The 18256-nt window shown below is 43.7% G+C and overlaps 1 protein-coding gene across 4 annotated transcripts in view; it reads left to right on the forward strand.

Annotated features, from left to right (window-relative positions):
• The window catches only part of dgkg (diacylglycerol kinase, gamma), a 172896-nt gene that overhangs the window by 108118 nt on the left and 46522 nt on the right, over positions 1-18256 (forward strand). For all 4 annotated transcript variants that reach the window (XM_033618185.2, XM_033618182.2, XM_033618184.2 and 1 more), the window contains one exon: positions 12278-12342. In XM_033618185.2, coding sequence (XP_033474076.1) covers positions 12278-12342 — 65 coding nt within the window. The remainder of the gene's footprint in view (positions 1-12277; positions 12343-18256) is intronic.

Below are 18256 nucleotides of genomic sequence, written 5' to 3' on the forward strand. Positions count from 1 at the left end.
AGGTACCATTTCTGAAGGCTTACTGCTGGTTCCAAAGGTGCTGCACTGAAAGGGTTTGGTGGCGACGGGGCTTAAGGAGCAGACTCCATTTAAATAAACAGTAATTTTATTGTCGTCAAAAACACTTCATTTAAGGTTGACAGAAACAAAAAACAAAATCACAGAAATGGTCTTGGTTCATCTTTCTGCTGTTCCAACAATCACCAACTCTGATTTGGTTCAAATAAATCCTTAATTCACCAAGTTAGATGCGATAAAGTGATGGCTCTACACACCCTAAAATAACTGTTTATTCAAATGGAGTTTGGTGCTTTGGTGACGGTGTTTCCCCTTAAACTTAAAGGACAGTGTTAAGATAGTTTAGCCACTGGTTTAAAAGGTTGTGAGCCTCTAAAGACCTGTGCTTGTCAAGGTTGCAAATCCCTGCATGATAAAGTTATAGCACATCGTCAAAACGTAACGTTAGCGCTGCTTTACTGTCTTGAAACGTACCTGGATTTCACTAAAACATGCTGGTCTATTACATCATAGCGTTATTGGCTGTAGGGTACTGATGTTATGATACATTAAATTAGTCATATCTATAGTAAATGTCTCTTATGTCAGTGTAAAACTGCTCTTTCCAAGCATTCACAGGCTGGTAGAAAGGACTGTTTCCCCTCGCCAACTCCGCCCTCACCACACCCCCTGACTATGAGCAGACACTGACTGTATGTGTAGTTTTAAGGCTTTCAGCCCAAACATGCTCTCTGTTAAATTAATAAACACTGCACAAATAACAGCCGTGCATTTGAGCGTATGTGTACGCATGCAGGCTGGTGTCGGTTCCTAAAGTGCTTTCACTTGACCTGCAGCCTGGAAAGAATCTCGTGAGAGGAATCTGAGAGAAGGAAATCACACCATGTCAGCAGCCATTAAAGATGCCACCTCATGTTGCAGAGAGGAAGCTGATCCCTCTGCAGCGCGTGTCTCTGCGCAGGAGTTTCTGTGGATGGCTGCGCAGGTGTAAATGTGGATGTATGCGCATTTGTGTGTGTGTGTGTGTGTGTGTGTGTGTGTGTTTGACCTGCAAGATGATTCCCAGTGTTAATGGCCAATTCCTAATGTGTGCCGCAATCCCTAGCTGTGCCATTAGCCAGGAGGGTGTAGACGAGCCTGTGCCTCCTCTGATGGACTTATAAGTCGCGAGCGGCTGCTTTCACCTGATTGGCAGAAGCTGCACCAGAACGATTAACATGAAGAGGCTAATGCAGTTCATCGCAGCCCTCTTGAAACCAGATGGGAATACAGGCAGCTAATTGTTCTGTAAAAAACAATCTCACCACAAAGTCCATTTAGTAGATGTTCTGGAGCTTTCAGTCGTGTCACACAGTCCTTCCTTCAGGTGGTTTGTCCAGCCGTCAAAGATAAAAAGATTTCTAGTTTTCTGAGCCTCTTATTCATGTCATCTTAAAAAATGAGACTGAAGGACACATTACACTTTTCCTTATTTTCTAACATATTAGGATGTATATATCAAACGTGGCTGAAGTTTTCAGTAATGAGGTAAACATATGTAAATGTAATTCCCGTTCGTAAAAATCTAAGGCTTCAGACCATTCTGAATGTTGGTGTTTCCAATGTTTTTTCTACTTTTGAGACAAGCGGACATCAGCTTATGCTGGATTTCCTTATATAGTTATCTGCTCCAGGCATGTTACTTGTACACTGCTACTTGTAGCTACATGCTAACATCAGGGAAACATGATCTTGGTTGCTGATGTTGTGAATTTCTCCCTGATTTCGGATCATATTCCTGCTGGAACATGTCTGGTTGTAAATATTTTTGGGTTAGAAGCTCCTATTGGTGATTTCTTACAGTAGAAATTTTCTTTAACAGTCACTCCCTGGCTGTAAATACACTGCTACATGTAGCTACATGCTAACATCAGGGGAAAAAATGTAATCTTGGTTGCCGAAGTTGTTGATTTCTCTCCAATTTCAGATCACTTGACAGAAAAAAACAAATCCCTCTCGGCACAAATGACTCTGCAGTACTCACAGGTATTTAATTGATTTCCATCGGCAGTAATGACCCATGTGGACGTGTTCACTTTAGTCCCTTTGCCAGTGCGATGCAATGATGGGCCGCCACCAAATTACCCTCCATCTCTGTCCAAGCAGTGCTCCAACACTGACCAAAATTAGTCCGGTTTGAGAGAGAGACTAAATAAGTAAGATAACCACGAAACATTTTCACTGGCCTGCATGCTAGCATCGCTCACCTGTTTCCCTGTCAGAGGTGGTGTCTTAAGCACTTTGCATACATGGGATACTTTATCATCTATCTGTTGAAGTGATGGTTTCTTGTTATACAGCCATAGGTGACTGAATTAATGACCGTTGTGAGTGTGAGTGAAGCTCGCCTTGCTTCTCACAGTGAGTCTACTGCTGCCTGTTTCATAAAGTCTGACAGAGAACAAGCAAACTTTGCCTTTTGTTGCTGCCGTTGTTGTTTTGGGTGTGTCTGCCCTCGTGTATCATTCTGTGTCTCATCTCTAATTTCAGAGGTTTGTGCAGGTCAGTGAATGCAGCGTGGCAGAACTCTTTATGAGTTCTCTTTTTCCTCAGCTGCTCAGCTGGTTTTGAGTCACGGGGTGGATGATTGATCAGTCGATGAGCTGATCAGATCGATGGATGGGAGGAGCAAGCAAACCTTTAGACCCAGTTTTACTGTTATGGCTCCTGTGCTGCTGCTCCGTCTGTGCCCAGAGTCACTCTGCGCTCTGAGAGTGTGGTGCAATAAATAACTGAACGGTATATATATTCCTGCAGCGCTCCTAATGAACGGTCCAGTTTCAAAACTAGAAAAGGAATATGTGGCGGCAGATGTTTAAATCATGGCGGCCCGTCACAGATACATCAATGTCTCTTCCAGTGAGGGCAAAAATAGTTTTTATGGACTGGATTATATGAGAAAAATCTTCTTAACAACTCAAAACTGGTTCTTGTGCTGTGTTGAAAGCACATGGAAATATTATAATATAATACACGGTCTGCCACGTCTCCAGACCAGCATGTTAAGTTACCATCAGATTAACGTGAGGGGGGCCGCATGTCTTCTATCGAGCGCTCAGCCAAACCGGATGCACTGCTGAGAGGAGCTGAACTCAGATCTGTGCAGTAGTTGTTGGGTGTTTGGCTCTGCGCCACCAGGACGTTTCATGTGTCGAGAGTCACATCTGAATTCTCCCTGGTTTTTATAAAGTAAAACACGGTTACAGTGTTACAGCTGGTTACAGTAACACTGCTGCCAGTATGTAACTTATTATGGGATGGTCGGTGTGCTGAGACAAAGGCCCCGTTAAATTGAACACAGATCTGAACGGAGTGTGTTTCTGTTTGTTCAGGAAACCAGCAAGGCCACAAGAAACATAAAGTGTGCATATGAAATGATGTGTATGTTTGTGTGTGTGTGTGTGAGAGAGAGAGAGAGAGATGGAGTAGCGCTGGCACAGGCTGAAGGTCAGGGGAAGTATCAGTGACAGGAAGTAAGCGCCTGCCAGGTTCAGGCCAGGTTACCACGGTAATGAATGACCGTGCTGAGTGACACCTGGCTGGTCTTAAAGACGGGAGGAACAGCGCTCGAAAACACACACACATGGTCAAACACGTGGACACACAAACACATGGACACGTACACCTAGAGAGTCTGTGAAGCCCTTCAAAACTTGACTTTAAGCCTTAAAGGAAGACTTCAGCCGCAAAGTGACTTTTGGTGTGTCAGTTACTCGCCATGTGTTACACTGAAGTCATGAAGAAAAGTTTATTTTTTTGATATACCTCCACGGTGAATGAAGAATCCTATGACTTCAATTCATCATGAATTTTCTCCATTTTTGGATTCTTCATTCATCGTGGAGGAGGAGTGCACAAAAGAGGAAGTCAGGCGACATAGTATAAAGAGTGACAAAGTCCACTTAAGGCGGGAGGACGAGGAGGTGGATGTGCCAAAGAAACAATCATATTACGAAACGTATGTCACATGAGATACGTCATGTTACATTAGTAACAAATGTACTTATTTAAAGCCAAACCATGATCAACCACAACCACCGACTTTCACCCAGGAGGCCGGTGTTCACTTCCTGTAAGATTGTAAAGCCAAACCCTGTTCTTTTTTCCTGAACCCAACCACGTGAGTTTTGTTGAAGAAAAAAAAACATCAGTTGGCGGTGTTGTACCGACGTAGTGCTTTTATTTTGAAAGAGACTGTATCAAACTGTACATTTCCTGTGAAAACAGAAGTGTATTTTGAAAACAGACAATGCATGTAACAGGCTGAAGTTGACACGGCGTCCCAGAACGTCAACAACCAACACACCCAGGGTACCTTGGACGTCATATGTGGACGTGGAAAGTCTGGAATGGTCTGCATGATAGAAATAAAATAAACTAAAATTATTGCAAAAAACAAAAAAAAGATAATAATATAATTTATTTTAATAGTGCTCTTTAAAGCAAATTTACAAAGTGCTTTACAAAAATAATAAAAGATTTTTTTTTTTAAATTACAACAGTTTAAAAGTAGTACATAAAATAAATAAAAAATATAATAAAGTAAAATAAAATATAATAAAAAATATAAATCAAACTTTTAACTTCGTGAACACAAAGTTAAAGGTTTGATTTAGTATCTCATAATTTGAATAAGACCATGTTAGTATTTTTATTACGCTAAACTTTATGAATTTTCTTCTTTGAAATAATAAATATTGATATAAACATTACGACCTCAGTGTGTTTAATCATCTGCAGTGTTTGTTTAGCTCGCTCATCAAACCTGAGCCTCCCAGTGAACAGAATCATGGGATGTGAGAGATTTGGGGCCGACTATGACATTTGTCTTTGACATTAAACTAACCAGAGGCCAGTGAAACACAAGAGGGGTGAACCGACAACCTATTTCTCTGCTGCAGGTCCCACTGAGGTGACATTTTCCAGCCACTGTTTTTGTTGTTTTTCCTGGTTGTTGTTTGTCTCTCCCGTTTCCATCCCTACTTTTCACATCACCACCCAACAGCACCTCCTCTTGCCCCCACACACCATGTGCAAAACTTCAAACGGCAAGATCAAAACAACCTTCATCACACAGGCGACTATAGGCGACGGCAAATGTCACATATTGTTACAGCCACATTTTTTTTTTCAGAGGGGGCCGAATGCATAAAAGTGGGACTGGTCAGTGATCTCCCTGCAGCGGGGGAGCGAGAGCAGCTTCAGTGACATGAAACAGCCCGTCATGTTTTGTGTCATTGTCTGGCCCTGATCCACACGCTGTGCTGGACTCGCTGCTCACATTCAACCAAAATCAGTGAAAACATAACGTGACAAAGGCTCTGCGGGCGAATCATAAACAACCTTTTCTTCTCTCATGCACGCTTGTTGTTGTGATGAGTAACCTTGCCATGAGAATCAGCATTTTAGTTTGAGCTCTGTGGGCAAAGAGAGTCTCATGTTCACCTGTGATGTCTCCTCCCTCCCCTGGGTCCAGTATCAAATTCTCCGCCAGTTAAAGCAGCAGATGCAGCTCTATTTCGGGATCTCATATTTGCTGATGCCGTGAGGTCTCAGCACATCGTCGTGTGTCTGGTTGAGGAGGTGCGTTGCAGCACCGGTGGATGGTTTTGAGGGTGACAAGTGAGGATGCATATAATTGCAGCTGTCCAGCTGTCTTGTCACAACCTTCCGTTCTCCTTGTTGCAGAGCGTTGAAACACCTGCACAGGCAGGCAGGGTGCCAGACTGCCGTCACACATGCTTTTGCCTGTCAGACTTACACAAAGCAAGACTTTACAGCGATCTGACTGAGATGCTCTCCTTTTACCGTGAGATGAAATAAAGCGTGGTTTACATACACCTACAGGAAGTGGAAACACTTGTTGCCTTTTAAACAGCAGCGTGCTCGTTTGCCCGTTACATCCTGTTGCCAGCTTAACACCTAATGATGAGCCAGGTTGGTAACATAAGCGTACTGTGTGGAGTTTAAAGATGTCACATTGTGTCAGTGATATTTATTGATATTTATTTTTAGGCTGTGTACAACTTTCACGCTCCACATCATACAAAATATTAGTAACAGTTTGAGTATGAGCAGAGGACTCATATTTCCAGCTGTATGGCTCATGGTGACAGAGATATTCTGTATGAAAGTGTTCTGTATTGATATAACTACAGTGCATTAACAGGAGAGGACTGGTGAAAACTTAAATTCCTGGTTCAGGGGCGAAAAACGTCAGAAAATGAAAAGATTTTACTGATTTAGGAACTGAATCTGAGATTCAAACAGATGCCGAGCAAGATAAATTAGCTTCTTCCTTGGACAGATTAAAACAATGGACGTAGCTACCATGACATCACCCATCAGTTTGTTGACTTCCATTTTGAAGCGTCCCACCAGGCCCCTCGGAGCGCTGCTCAGCTTTGCAGCCAAGTTTTCCAGTGTCCACTCGTGGTATTGCAGCGAAAAAATACCCTTCAGTGCAAAAAACATTTTCCCTGTGGGCCACCATTGTAAAAGAAACATCTGTAAGCGTCTTGACAGGATTCCTTGAACTGTAAACAAGGTCAATTATGGCCCTTTCTATTATAAATGTTTGATCCATGGAGAGTTAACATTTGTAAAGTTTTACTCGAGCTGAGAAAAATTTAAAAATCCATGATGTCATCACAATATAAAGCATATGAGCTGAGCAGGAACTCGCAGGCTGAGCCAAATACTGCTGTGAATATTCAGTGGGCCACAAACTGCGGAAGTAAACCTGGAAGCTAGACGCGTATGCGTCAGGCGAGCACCTTTATTGGACCGAAAAAGAGTCATCTTGGCATCCAGTATCTAGGTATTATTTTGGCTGTCTCCATCTTGGAATTTTGGAGCCAGAAGTGACTATATTTGGACAAGAGGGTGGAGCTGACCCTAACGCTAGCTGCTAGCTTAGTTAGCATGGTACATTTACAGTCTATGATTAATTGTGATAATGCTAATGCTAATGCTAATCTTCGCCAGTGGAAAAACAGGCTTAATACCATAAAAACAAAATGTACTTACTGAAAAAGAATATATCAACAGTTCAACCAAACACTGAACAAGACTTTTTAGGTAACCAAAATTGTAAAAAAACAAACCGACTTTCACCTGAGAGGCCGGTGTTCACTTCCTGTAAGATTGTAAAGCCAAACCCTGTTCTTTTTTCCTAAACGTAACCAGGTGTGTGTTGTTGAAGGAAAAAACAGCAATTTGCGGTGTTGTACCGACGTAGTGCTTTTATTTTGAAAGAGACTGTATGCAAACTGTACATTTCCTGTGAAAACAGAAGTGTATTATGAAAACAGACAATGCATGTAACAGGCTGAAGTTGCCACGGCATCCCAGAACGTCAACAACCAAAACACCCAGGGTACCTTGGACGTCATATGTGGACGTGGAAAGTCCATGACCAAACGTGGACATGTGACGAGGTCATAGTGAGGATGGGTTGGAACTTAAAAGACACTAAAATAGCAACAGCTATGACGCAGAAGATCTGGGTAATTACATACACAGGAAGTCAAACTTTTGTGGCTTCTTCCCGGCCCCCAGGAAGTGTGCTGGGCTTTAACGTCAATATTTGTAGTGGCCAAACAGTTTAATTTTACTGTCATGAGAAGCCCTCTGGCCAAAAAAGACTTTTTTCTATTTACTTACATGACATAAGAGACATCTTTATTTATCTAGAGATTTACCACTTCCTGTATCTTAAGTTTAAAATCATTTAAAGAGATAAGTGTATCAGTGGATACATTTTTTTGAGCGTCACAGCCCCCGCAAAATGATTCATGTCACTATCAGGCGTCGATTAATTCAGTCTGATAATGGTTAGCGGAGCGCTTAACAGGAAGTAGCCACCCGGCTGGTGGAGGTCTCTGCTCTGTGGGCCACATAGTGAAGAGGCAGTGCGGATTGTCCGGTTAATCTTCTACACTGCAGCTGAGCCCGTTTGCTTCATGCGCCTCTGAGCAACTTTTATAGGAATGAACGGAGCCCTGCCTCCACCTCTGTGTCCAGTTCTCTTTGTACATCCATGGAGAGAGATTTATTTTTACTCTTTATGTGGGAAAACCGTGTCAAAAGAATCATAGCAGAGTATTTTTACCTACTTTAAAACGTGTCTGGAGAGCCTTTGTGTCACTGTGGCTGTGATAAGTGCAGTTTGAACCTCAGCCTTTTACTTGTTTATCTCCTGAATTTATAAAGCCTCCAATTTCTCTAAAATTACAGATGCACAGTCACAGTTTCCCTTTGCACTTATCTAAGTGTTGCTGCTGAATGAGAAGAAAATTACACCCTGAGTGGATGAACCAGTGATCATCTGTGAGCTGTGCAGAACACTGTATCAACTTCCATACAAAAATAATATAATGAACACGGCACACCTCCACAAGATGCATGAAAAATGAAGCGTTATGTATCAGATGACTTGATTGAGGCTCAATTAGATTAATGTAGAAACCACTTATTTGAATTTAAAGGAAATTTGTTACTGCTCCATATGACAACTGCATATTTGATTACTGTGTCAGGATGAGGTATTTGTAAAGCAAGACTCAAGCCACTTTATTAGGTACACCTTGCTGGTATCGGGTTGGACCTCCCTTAATGCATGTTTCTGGGTATTTCATAATCTTGTCCTCAAATATTTATCGTCTTCAGCTGGTGGCAGTATGTCGGGTTGTGTCATGTGTCTTGTCTCTGTTAAGCGCATCCAGCAGAGGCAGATGATGTTATTATACATCAGCCGTCCTACACTCTGCCTTCATATGTTAACATCATTACTGACTCCACCATCGCAGTGACACTTTCCATCCACCACGCTCTGCTGCTGTGTACCATCTCCATCACATATATGTCTGTGTTGGCTATATCGCTTCCTCTAACATATGGTCGACAGAATCTCTGAGCCCATACATCTTGAGCTTATTTCATATATGTGCAGTGTCTGTTTATCTGCAGGAGACGGATCACGTCCTCAGGCCTGAGCGGAGAAGAAGCAGCTCTGCTCAAACTAAGGCTGCTCTGTTTAATTGATCACATCCACTGAAAGCTCAAGTGTCCAGAACACTGCTGTATGTTGTGTGTATGTTGTGTGCCTATGTGCTGCGAAATGTTCTGAAGGATGTTCATATTTTTGTGTTGCTGTATCTTTTATGTTAATATAACAACATACATTTCAGACTTGTAAAAACATTTAAGTCACGAGGTGCACGTCTGAAAGGACGAACACTCTGTAATTAAACATTCTTTGAGTCTCTTGAGTTTGCCAAGCATTTATTGAATGAATTAAACACTATAATCACAATAAAACTGTCTGCATGGAGCATCGATAACGTGTCGTGACAGCGTGATCCCTCGGCGGTGTTTGTGTTTGTCTGTAAGTGAGGTCACACTGAGGCTGCTCTTGTGACTGATCAGGGTTGCGTTGACCTCTGCCCCAGAGGTCAGGGGTCAAACACATGAGGAGAGGAGGGCAGAGTTCAGCCTGAGCCCTGCTCCAATCAACTTGTGACCTTCCTGTCAACGCTGCTTTGTGCCAGGACTCTACTCTAATTAGTAGCTAATACCGTCATCCAACTTTAGACGGCATTAACTTGTGTCTTGGGTGATTGGATCAAGTGGACAGCTCTAAGTGAAGGTGTGAGTGAACCCACTGCATCCTTACTTGTCTTGTTGTCGTCTAGATGATGCATTTCATTTCCACTGGTAAGGCAGAATTTCTGAGATCCCAGTCAGATATTTCAACTGCAACGCCCCCTGTGGTTGGTTTTCTGACTCGGAAAGTGGGAGTAACCTCACCAACAATCGACCTCAACATCCAAGATGGCTGCTTTGCACATAAATAGTTCTCAAAGCTGTAGTAATACACTGTTTTTTAGCACCGCTGTCGTATGTGTGTCTCATTAAAACACAGCACTGTCAAACATCCACGGAAATGTTACTGCAGTGTTGAAAACACAGAGCCATGCATTGTTATCAGCTGGTATTGCCACCACTGGCTAAGCTGGCCTGAAGTGGAATTGTTAAAAACATCTTCGCTTTTCAGCTTGTACTGGAATGTGGTCAACTCGGGTGTGACGTCACTTACAGCTCTGACCTCTGAGGTGAATGGATGCAGCACAAGATCTGATCGGGAAGGTGCTGTAGCATTGTTTCGACCTCTCATTGTTCTGACCTCTCATTAGTCCGACGTCCCGTTGTTCCAATATGTGATTATTACTGTATTTGTGTACCACAGAGGATCAGCAACGCAACAAAAGTAGGCTACTGGCTGAGATACAAGTGTCATAGAGAGTAGAGAATGAAACACCATAACCTCCTGTTATTAACTCTGGGGTCCGGGTTATGTGGGGAGCCCTCCGCGGTGCTGAACGGCTCCCGGCGGGTGTATTTCTACCTTGATGGTGCGCCGTGACCGGCTCTGGGTCAGCTGGGAAAGGCTTGAGGCGAAGCAGACTCACTGTTTATGTGTTTGCCACTTTCTTTTTCATTTTAACCCACACCATGATCTTTTCCTGACCCTAACCAAGTGGTTTTTGTGCCTAAACCTAACCAGACCTTAAAGGCGCTGTATGTAAGAATGTGGCCAAAACGGTTACTGCACTCAAATTCAAAATACTGCCGCGAGTCGTGTCCGCCCCCCCTCCCCTACAGATTCGAGGTTGCTGGACAGCAGCACGCTGGTGACTGATTTGTTTGCCCACGGGCGGCTGCCGTGGCAGGGCCGCGTCACCGCGTCCTTGATCTTCGGTTTTCCAGCGGACCGTTCGAGCAAGTCCGGCTTCTCTGCTGCTAACGCTGCTGCTGGGATACAGCTGAGGAGGAGCCGGCTGCTAATGCTATGTACCAGGACACTGCTAATGCTGCTTGCCGTGCTGCTGTAGCTCAGTCGTAACTGTAACTGATGCTGAGACTCTACTGACTGCGTGACTGGTAGACGGCGGTGGGTGGCGCAACAGGCCAAAACACAAATTCAAAACATAAACATGATTTGCAGACTGTAAAAATGTTTTTTAAATACGAATATTCTGGCTGTACTATTGTTGTCAGTGAGATCAGTATGTTATATGAACATTATTCCTTAGTCTCTGTGACATATTAGGAGGATTTTATGACTATTTGCTTTAGATTTCTTACATATAGCTTCTTTAACCACAGGGCACCATGATGATTTCGGAACAACGGGACTTCGGAACAATGGGTTTAATATGGTTGGAAAAATGGGCAGACCCCCACGGGGATTGCATTGCTGCAACAATGCACTCACCCAAGATGACGTTAACACCAGGTGTAAACAGGGCTGGAGCGTATTGAGGTAGTTTTGGTAGAAATACCTGTTTTCACTTTTACACCACCGTCAGTTTGAGATTATGGACACACGTGCCCAGGAGCAAAAGTCCAGTGCCACACATACATTTATTATTGTGTTATTATGTACTACTGATTAGTACAGTCATTAATACCCATGGGAAGTTCTTTCTCCAATCAACAGTCTGAAACCCAAATATTTAACTAAGTTTACTGTCACATACGACAAAGTAAAGCAACCAGTCATCACACTGGAGAAACTGGAACTACAGGATGTTTGGTATTTTTGCTAATTGATTATATATTGATTATGAGAGTTTATTGCATTTTATGTCACTTAACTAATGAGTTGCTCATCGAATCTTTTCAGCTCTGGGACGTACTAAAGTCATCCAAGTCTGTAGACAGAGTAGAGAAGTTACTCTTTGATGAAAGGGACAGTCACAAAGGAATAACAGGTCACTGACGTTTGATGATTTCCTTTATTACACTTCCCAAATATCTGCTTTTCATAGCTGAGCTAAGACTGGGCCTCTGAGGCTTTATGTTGCTTCATTTAGCGTTAAGTTGTAAAGCACTAATGTCCACTATCTTTACACTGACGGTGTGAGTATAATGTTAAGCAAACCTGTCGGGATGTCGACCAAAACTAAAACACTAGAGGGGTGGATGTGGTTTACAACAGGACTGTAGCACTGAGCAGAACTGTCTCCAACATGGGCAAATGACAACATTTAAGTCAGGTGGATTCTCGCAGCGATGCAGGCTGCTTTGGCTTTGAGACAAACACTAAAGTGTATCATCATTGTGCCTTAGTGTTTGACCTATAGCAAGCTGTGATAATGTGTAGGTTTTACTGATGTCCTGCGGCTAATGTTGTCTCTCCTGCTCTCTCCTGCAGGACGCCTCCATCGCCCATCGCTTTCATCTGATGCGGGAAAAGCACCCTGAGAAGTTCAACAGCAGGTGAGAGGCAAACGGCTATAAGGACTAAATCACACTGATACTGAGCAGTCAGTGAGGCAGAGAGTGGTCAGAGAGAACGATAACCTTCCTCTTCTAGCCCTAACACCATTAACTAACAAGAAACCTCGTCACCAACCAGTGACCTCGCACTTTAATCTGGAAACCCAATGTCACACTGAGCTGCAATCGTCAGCAATCAATAAGAGAACAAAACCTGCCTGCACAGTGATCAATATATTGGCAGTGCCTCGTTTGTGAACTGAGCTATGATGTGAGAGGATGTGAATGTTTCCACGGTCCACACATAAATGTGTAAAAAAATTTGGATGATTCAGGTAAAGTTCTGAGCTAATTAGAAATATGTCAGATGGGGACCACTTAGTCTGGAAACAATGGCATTACACTGCAGGAGAGCTGAGTGAAGACAGTAATGACGTAAATGGTGCTTCACGTCATTCTCGTAGCGGAGCAGGTATCTTCAAATGGCAGGCCATGCAGACGAGTGCGTAGCTGTCTAATTAAAAGTTATATAACTCTGGAAGCTGCCTCAGTCTGACGAGACGGTGACAGAGGTCGACAGAGACACAGCAGAGATCCTGAGTCAGATGAGCAGAAATACCTCGGTGACGATGCACTGCAAGTTCAGAAATTTAACCTTGTCACACCAGCAGGACGCCTCGTCAGACAGGAAGTCTGAAACATTAAAAAAAGCCTTTCTTTTATAAGTTTGAGGCCTTTTTTAAGCAAACGTGGCAAAGTTCCTTTAGAGCCACAGAATACATGATACAACTGTTTTGTTGATTTGTGAAACTGATCTTCTGTGAAATCAGCGTACCTTTAACTGTGCTGCTCCTGCCACACAACAGGCACAACAGGATGACTAATGATATTCTTCTTACTGTCAACAAATGATGCCTGATACTGCATCACCCTCCACCCCTCTGTACCATACACCAGTGGTTCTCATTCTGAAGTCATTAAATAAACGCTGCTTGGTCACTGATTTCTGCATAAATGCAAATATGAGGTGTTTTACTGACGTAAGTTTATTTTGAAAAAGACTGTGTGCATGTAGTGAGCAGGAACTGTACATTTCCTGTGTAAACAGAAGTGTATTTAAAAAAGACGCAATGAATTTAACAGGCATAAACTGACAATCTGTCCCAGCACGACAACACGAAACACGAGGATACCGACCTGGTCTCACTATGAAGTTGTTGAAAACCAGCCCTTAGTCAGTAGCCCTTTTTAGACAGGAGTTGTGCCAATTAGCAGGAAAGTCCAATCAGTCTTTTTTCAGCATTGGCAGTATAAAAACAAAATCGGGGAGTGCAGCAAAATGCCGCCTACCTACTTTTGTTTATACAGAATGTGCCTTTTTCGGGGCAATGGGGGGCGTGAGCAAGTAACAAAACGTGTAGCTCAGCGTGTGACGTAAACAGTGACGTGGGAGGGAAGCCACGGCTGGTCAGTCCTTCTGTGATTCTCTCATAAGTCGGCCCGTTCTTCACCGTCCCCGTCATCTGACGGTTAATGGCCTCTTCGTTTGCGAGGACAAGGAGGGCGCGCAATTCCTTGTCTCCCCAGTTGCTCATCTTTACAGTGTCTGTCAGGTTTGTGTTTCCCTCTTGCTACTAGCTGCTCGCTTATCCACCACCAGTGGCTCACACATGCGGTATCATCAACAGCCCCTCCTGTTGTGGAAGGGCTCCTCGGTCTGTTTAAACTAAAAGGGTTCCGCCAATATGTCTACCCTACGAGGCGGAAAATTGGGCGCCTCGGATCAACTCGCCAATCCGGCTCTGTGTGTCTAAACGCTCGCAGCTTGCCGGCAAAACGGCCCAACATTCGCCGAAAATCTGGCAGTGTAAAAGGGGCTAGTGATTCCAGCGACAGACACAGATGAAGCACTTGCACGTCGGCATCATATGCAGCTGGTCGCCATCTTGTTTAATGGCACCCAGGCAGCAGGAGGAAAGTGACTAACATGCTGATGTTCACCATGTTTATTATTTTAGTTCAGCTACTGAGCATGCTAACGTTTGCTAATTAGCAACACTAAGTCCAGCTGAGGCTGATGGGAACGTTATTAGTGTTGCAAACTGCATCATAAAGAGAAGGACTGTAGATTGGACTGTTTAGGACTGTTTCCAAAACCGGACCCTACGCACTGCCACTCCTCACTAGTTGGATTGGGACAGCCCTTAATGTGGCAGACCCTTCGTGTGAGCACAGAAACGGAGTGGGAGTGGATGGGGACAGGGTGTAGGGGTTGATTTAGGAAAGGCTCCATGAGACAATTCACTTGAAAGCACAAATATCAACCTCATGGTGGCGCTAGAAGAAAAGTCAGAGGATCTCCAAAGTCCTGAGGATTCATTCTCTGGGCACCATGAACGTCTTTATAAAATGTCTTTGCATCAGAAGGTTGTTGTATTTCAGTGTGGACCAACGTGGTCAACTGTCCAACTGTTCTAATAATCACTGTAGTTTTTCTGTCCTCTTTTTATCTTTAGGGAACTTTTGAGAGACAAACTGATTGTGTTTAGTCTTTCTGTGAGATTTGTTGACAACAGGAAAAATAAAGAATATGGCCCTTGGCCCCCGAACCAATATCATGCACAGATACCAGGAGTTGGGGGGGGGGCGGGGGCCGGGGGGGGGGGTGACTACCTTTGAAGTGTCCCTGCTTTAATTTCCAGCAGCCTTTGCTGTGGCCACACTTCCCTCTGACGACTCATTAAGATGCACAGCAGACAACAAACAGCGGCCGTATGCGCACAGACAGATACTGTAGCCCTGAGGTGAATCACTGCTGATGAGTAGATACTGCTGCCTGTTGTCTCTGCTGTGGCCCCGGGCCGAGGGCGGTGTGTGTGCTAACAAACAACTGGAGTGTTTGTGAATGTGATAATGTTTTCAGTTGTCTCGAGGCGAACATCTTTGCAAACTGTGCACACAGACCTGCGCCAATCATCTGCCTTAAAGCCAATCTGTGTAAACTTTACACTGTGTGTGTGTTTGTGCTTAAAGGGTCATTTCCGATCTTTTGAAGTGGGATTATAAGAGGTACTTATCTATAGCAAGTGTGTTACCTAGAATAAATGCACAACATGAGTTCAGAGGAGTACACAGGAGTCCAATGCAGAAGCTGTGAGCAGTGTGCTGCTGCGGATGGAGGCAGCAACAAATGTATTTTTGCCACCTAAAAAAAGTCCAACTATATATTGATATATTTTCATGCTTTACATTTCTGTCAGACAGCCTGCTCTGGCTGGGAAGATGTAAACGACTACAGTTCCTCATCTCTGCTCTCATCAAAGCCACCTTGACAAAAACATTAATTTTGGCCTGCTGAACACAGGAGCTGCTGGTCTACCGCTGCCTCCCTCAGTTAGTTAGTTTGGGTTTTATGTGACTTTGGTGAATCACTACTAACTTTTAAACACCAAAGTTGCACATGTTGATGATGTTAAATTATTAGCGCCAGTGCAGGAATTTTTCTTGCAGCTCTGTATAAAAGGTGCAATCATGGATGAGGGGACAGAGCTGTCTTGCGTCTGAGTGTGGAATGGAGGTAGTAACAGTGCCTTTATCATTCTGTGCCACCACTCTGAATTCAGAAGTTCTGCAGGTCTTTGATCGCAGCACAGGTGGAGCTCCCCATGCATTTTTTCCCCCCTCAGCTCAGGTCGAGAGGAGCAGCTTCTGCAAGTGAATGCAAACTTTTAGACCCAGCAGAATGAGCGGTTTAGTTTCACTTTCAATGCACCTGACATTCTGTTGAAAGAATGAGGTCACAGATACAAGCAGCTGAAATGAGTTTCCTCTGAAGGGCGTCGGAGCTCAGCCTGGAGGAAGCTCGGAGTAGAGCCGCTGCTCCTTCGCGTAGAAAGGGGTCAGTTGAGGTGGTTTGGCCATCTGATCAGGATCCTCCTGGGCGCCTCCTGCTAGAGGTGTTCCAGGCAGAACACACTAGAGGGATTATATATCTTGTCTGGCCTGGGAACACCTCAGGATCCTCCAGGAGGAGCTGGAAAGTGTTGCTGGGGAGAGGGACATCTTGAATACTTTGCTCAGCCTGCTGCCCCTACAACACGGCTTCAAATAAGCAGTCGAAAATAGATGGATGGATGGATATTTATTCCAGCAGCGCTTCTAATGAACAGTTCAGCTCCAAAATAGAAAATCTTTTTGTGGTGGCAGATGTTTTAATCGCAGCAGGCCGCCTCAAACAAATGAATGTGGGAAACCCTGGAGGACGAGATCAGCTGCCATATAACAGTGATGGTCAATGATTGTTATTGCCATGTTAATGCCATTGTTATTGTTTATAAAGCACTACCAACACATATGTTATATGTCACACAAGAGGCTGATGCTTAAGTGTTAAATGTCATGACCGTCACGCCTTTTTTGATTCCATGATGTCTGCATGCATGTCTAAAATTACACACAGGAGCGGTATGATGCAGCCGTTGTTTGGCTCTATGTAAGAATGCAAAGGTGGTGTGATGGACTTCGTGTAATCTCTGTGTAAAAAGGGCTCCTGTGTCTCCACAGTGTAAAGTTGTGGATGGTCCCAACAGAAGCGTTCCTTAGCGTCCCCATGTTTGGTCCCCCTCTGTTGGGGTACCTAGCACACAGATCTGGTACTAAAAGGTGGAGCTAGAAACCCTGCAGTCTGATTGGTCAGTAGAGGACGGTCACTCTGGTTTTATGTAACCTCTGTTCATACATCAGTAAACTACAACTATAAAATGAAAGAGAAAAAAATAACTTCATTCACTGGGCCGACTGCCGGCAACTTTTAAGGTGGAACGTTAACTTGTAATGTTACTCAATGCATGAGTTGATGACGTGAATCCATCAGCACACCTTAAATTTCACTGTGACAACTTTGACCATCACTTTAGTTTTTATATGACACACACTTTTAGTAATGACTTTAAAAATATAGATTAATTTGGAGCGGATTATGTGAAGGTCATATATTCTAATCCTCACTTCCTGTGGGCTACAGCAACACTAAACCCCTGAGCTTGCCTGAGAAGGACTAAATGCACAAAGCTGCTATTTTTAAATATCCCATGGAGAGAGACTCTCACTGCAGCCTGTTCTATTTTGTTGTGAAAATGTGGGCGTGCAGCCTCGTTCTGTGGACGATAAACCAGGTGCAGACTTCCATCTGTGTCACCGCTGATGAGGAAATACAGCGAGTGCTGGACGGAGCAGTGAGTGACAACAACCCCGCCCACATTTAAGAGGACTGTCTGAACAGACCGAGGGTCTAGGTACCATTTCTGAAGGCTTACTGCTGGTTCCAAAGGGACTGGACTGAAAAGGTTTGGTGGAGACGGGGACGACTGTGGATAAGCACCTCATGCAATGCTAACACTTCAGCACAAACACACTGAAGGTTTGAATTCACAATTAAACAGTAAAAGTACTTCTACTGTTCTCAGTTAAGTGTAAAAGCTTGTTTTGAATGACTCACTTCAGAGCTGAGTCTCTGTGCAGCTCTCGTATGTCTATCTGGTGTTTCATGTTGTTTGCATGATGAAAACAACATGTGTGCTTCCTTCCACACTTAATTAGTCCACATACTTTAAACAAGAAGGAGAGCAGGGAGGGTAAGAGGGAAAGAGATGGATTGTTTGCTCTTTGAAATTCAATAATTAATGCTAAACTTTCCATCCCGAGCCGGGTATATTTATTCCAGCATCACAGGCAGAAAGAGGAGAGGATGATTAAAGATAAAAGAAAGATACCTCTCCTCTCTGGTGGCTCTCTTCTCTCTCTTTGATCCATTAAACAACCGCCAGAGTTAAAAGATGTAAAGCATTTATGTGGAAAGAGGGATGTATTCAGCACACAGAGGTTAAACACAGTAAGCTCTTCCTTCTCTATAAAA

The sequence above is a fragment of the Epinephelus lanceolatus genome, chromosome 14 (genome assembly GCF_041903045.1).
Source record: "Epinephelus lanceolatus isolate andai-2023 chromosome 14, ASM4190304v1, whole genome shotgun sequence".
NCBI classification, from domain to species: domain Eukaryota; kingdom Metazoa; phylum Chordata; class Actinopteri; order Perciformes; family Serranidae; genus Epinephelus; species Epinephelus lanceolatus.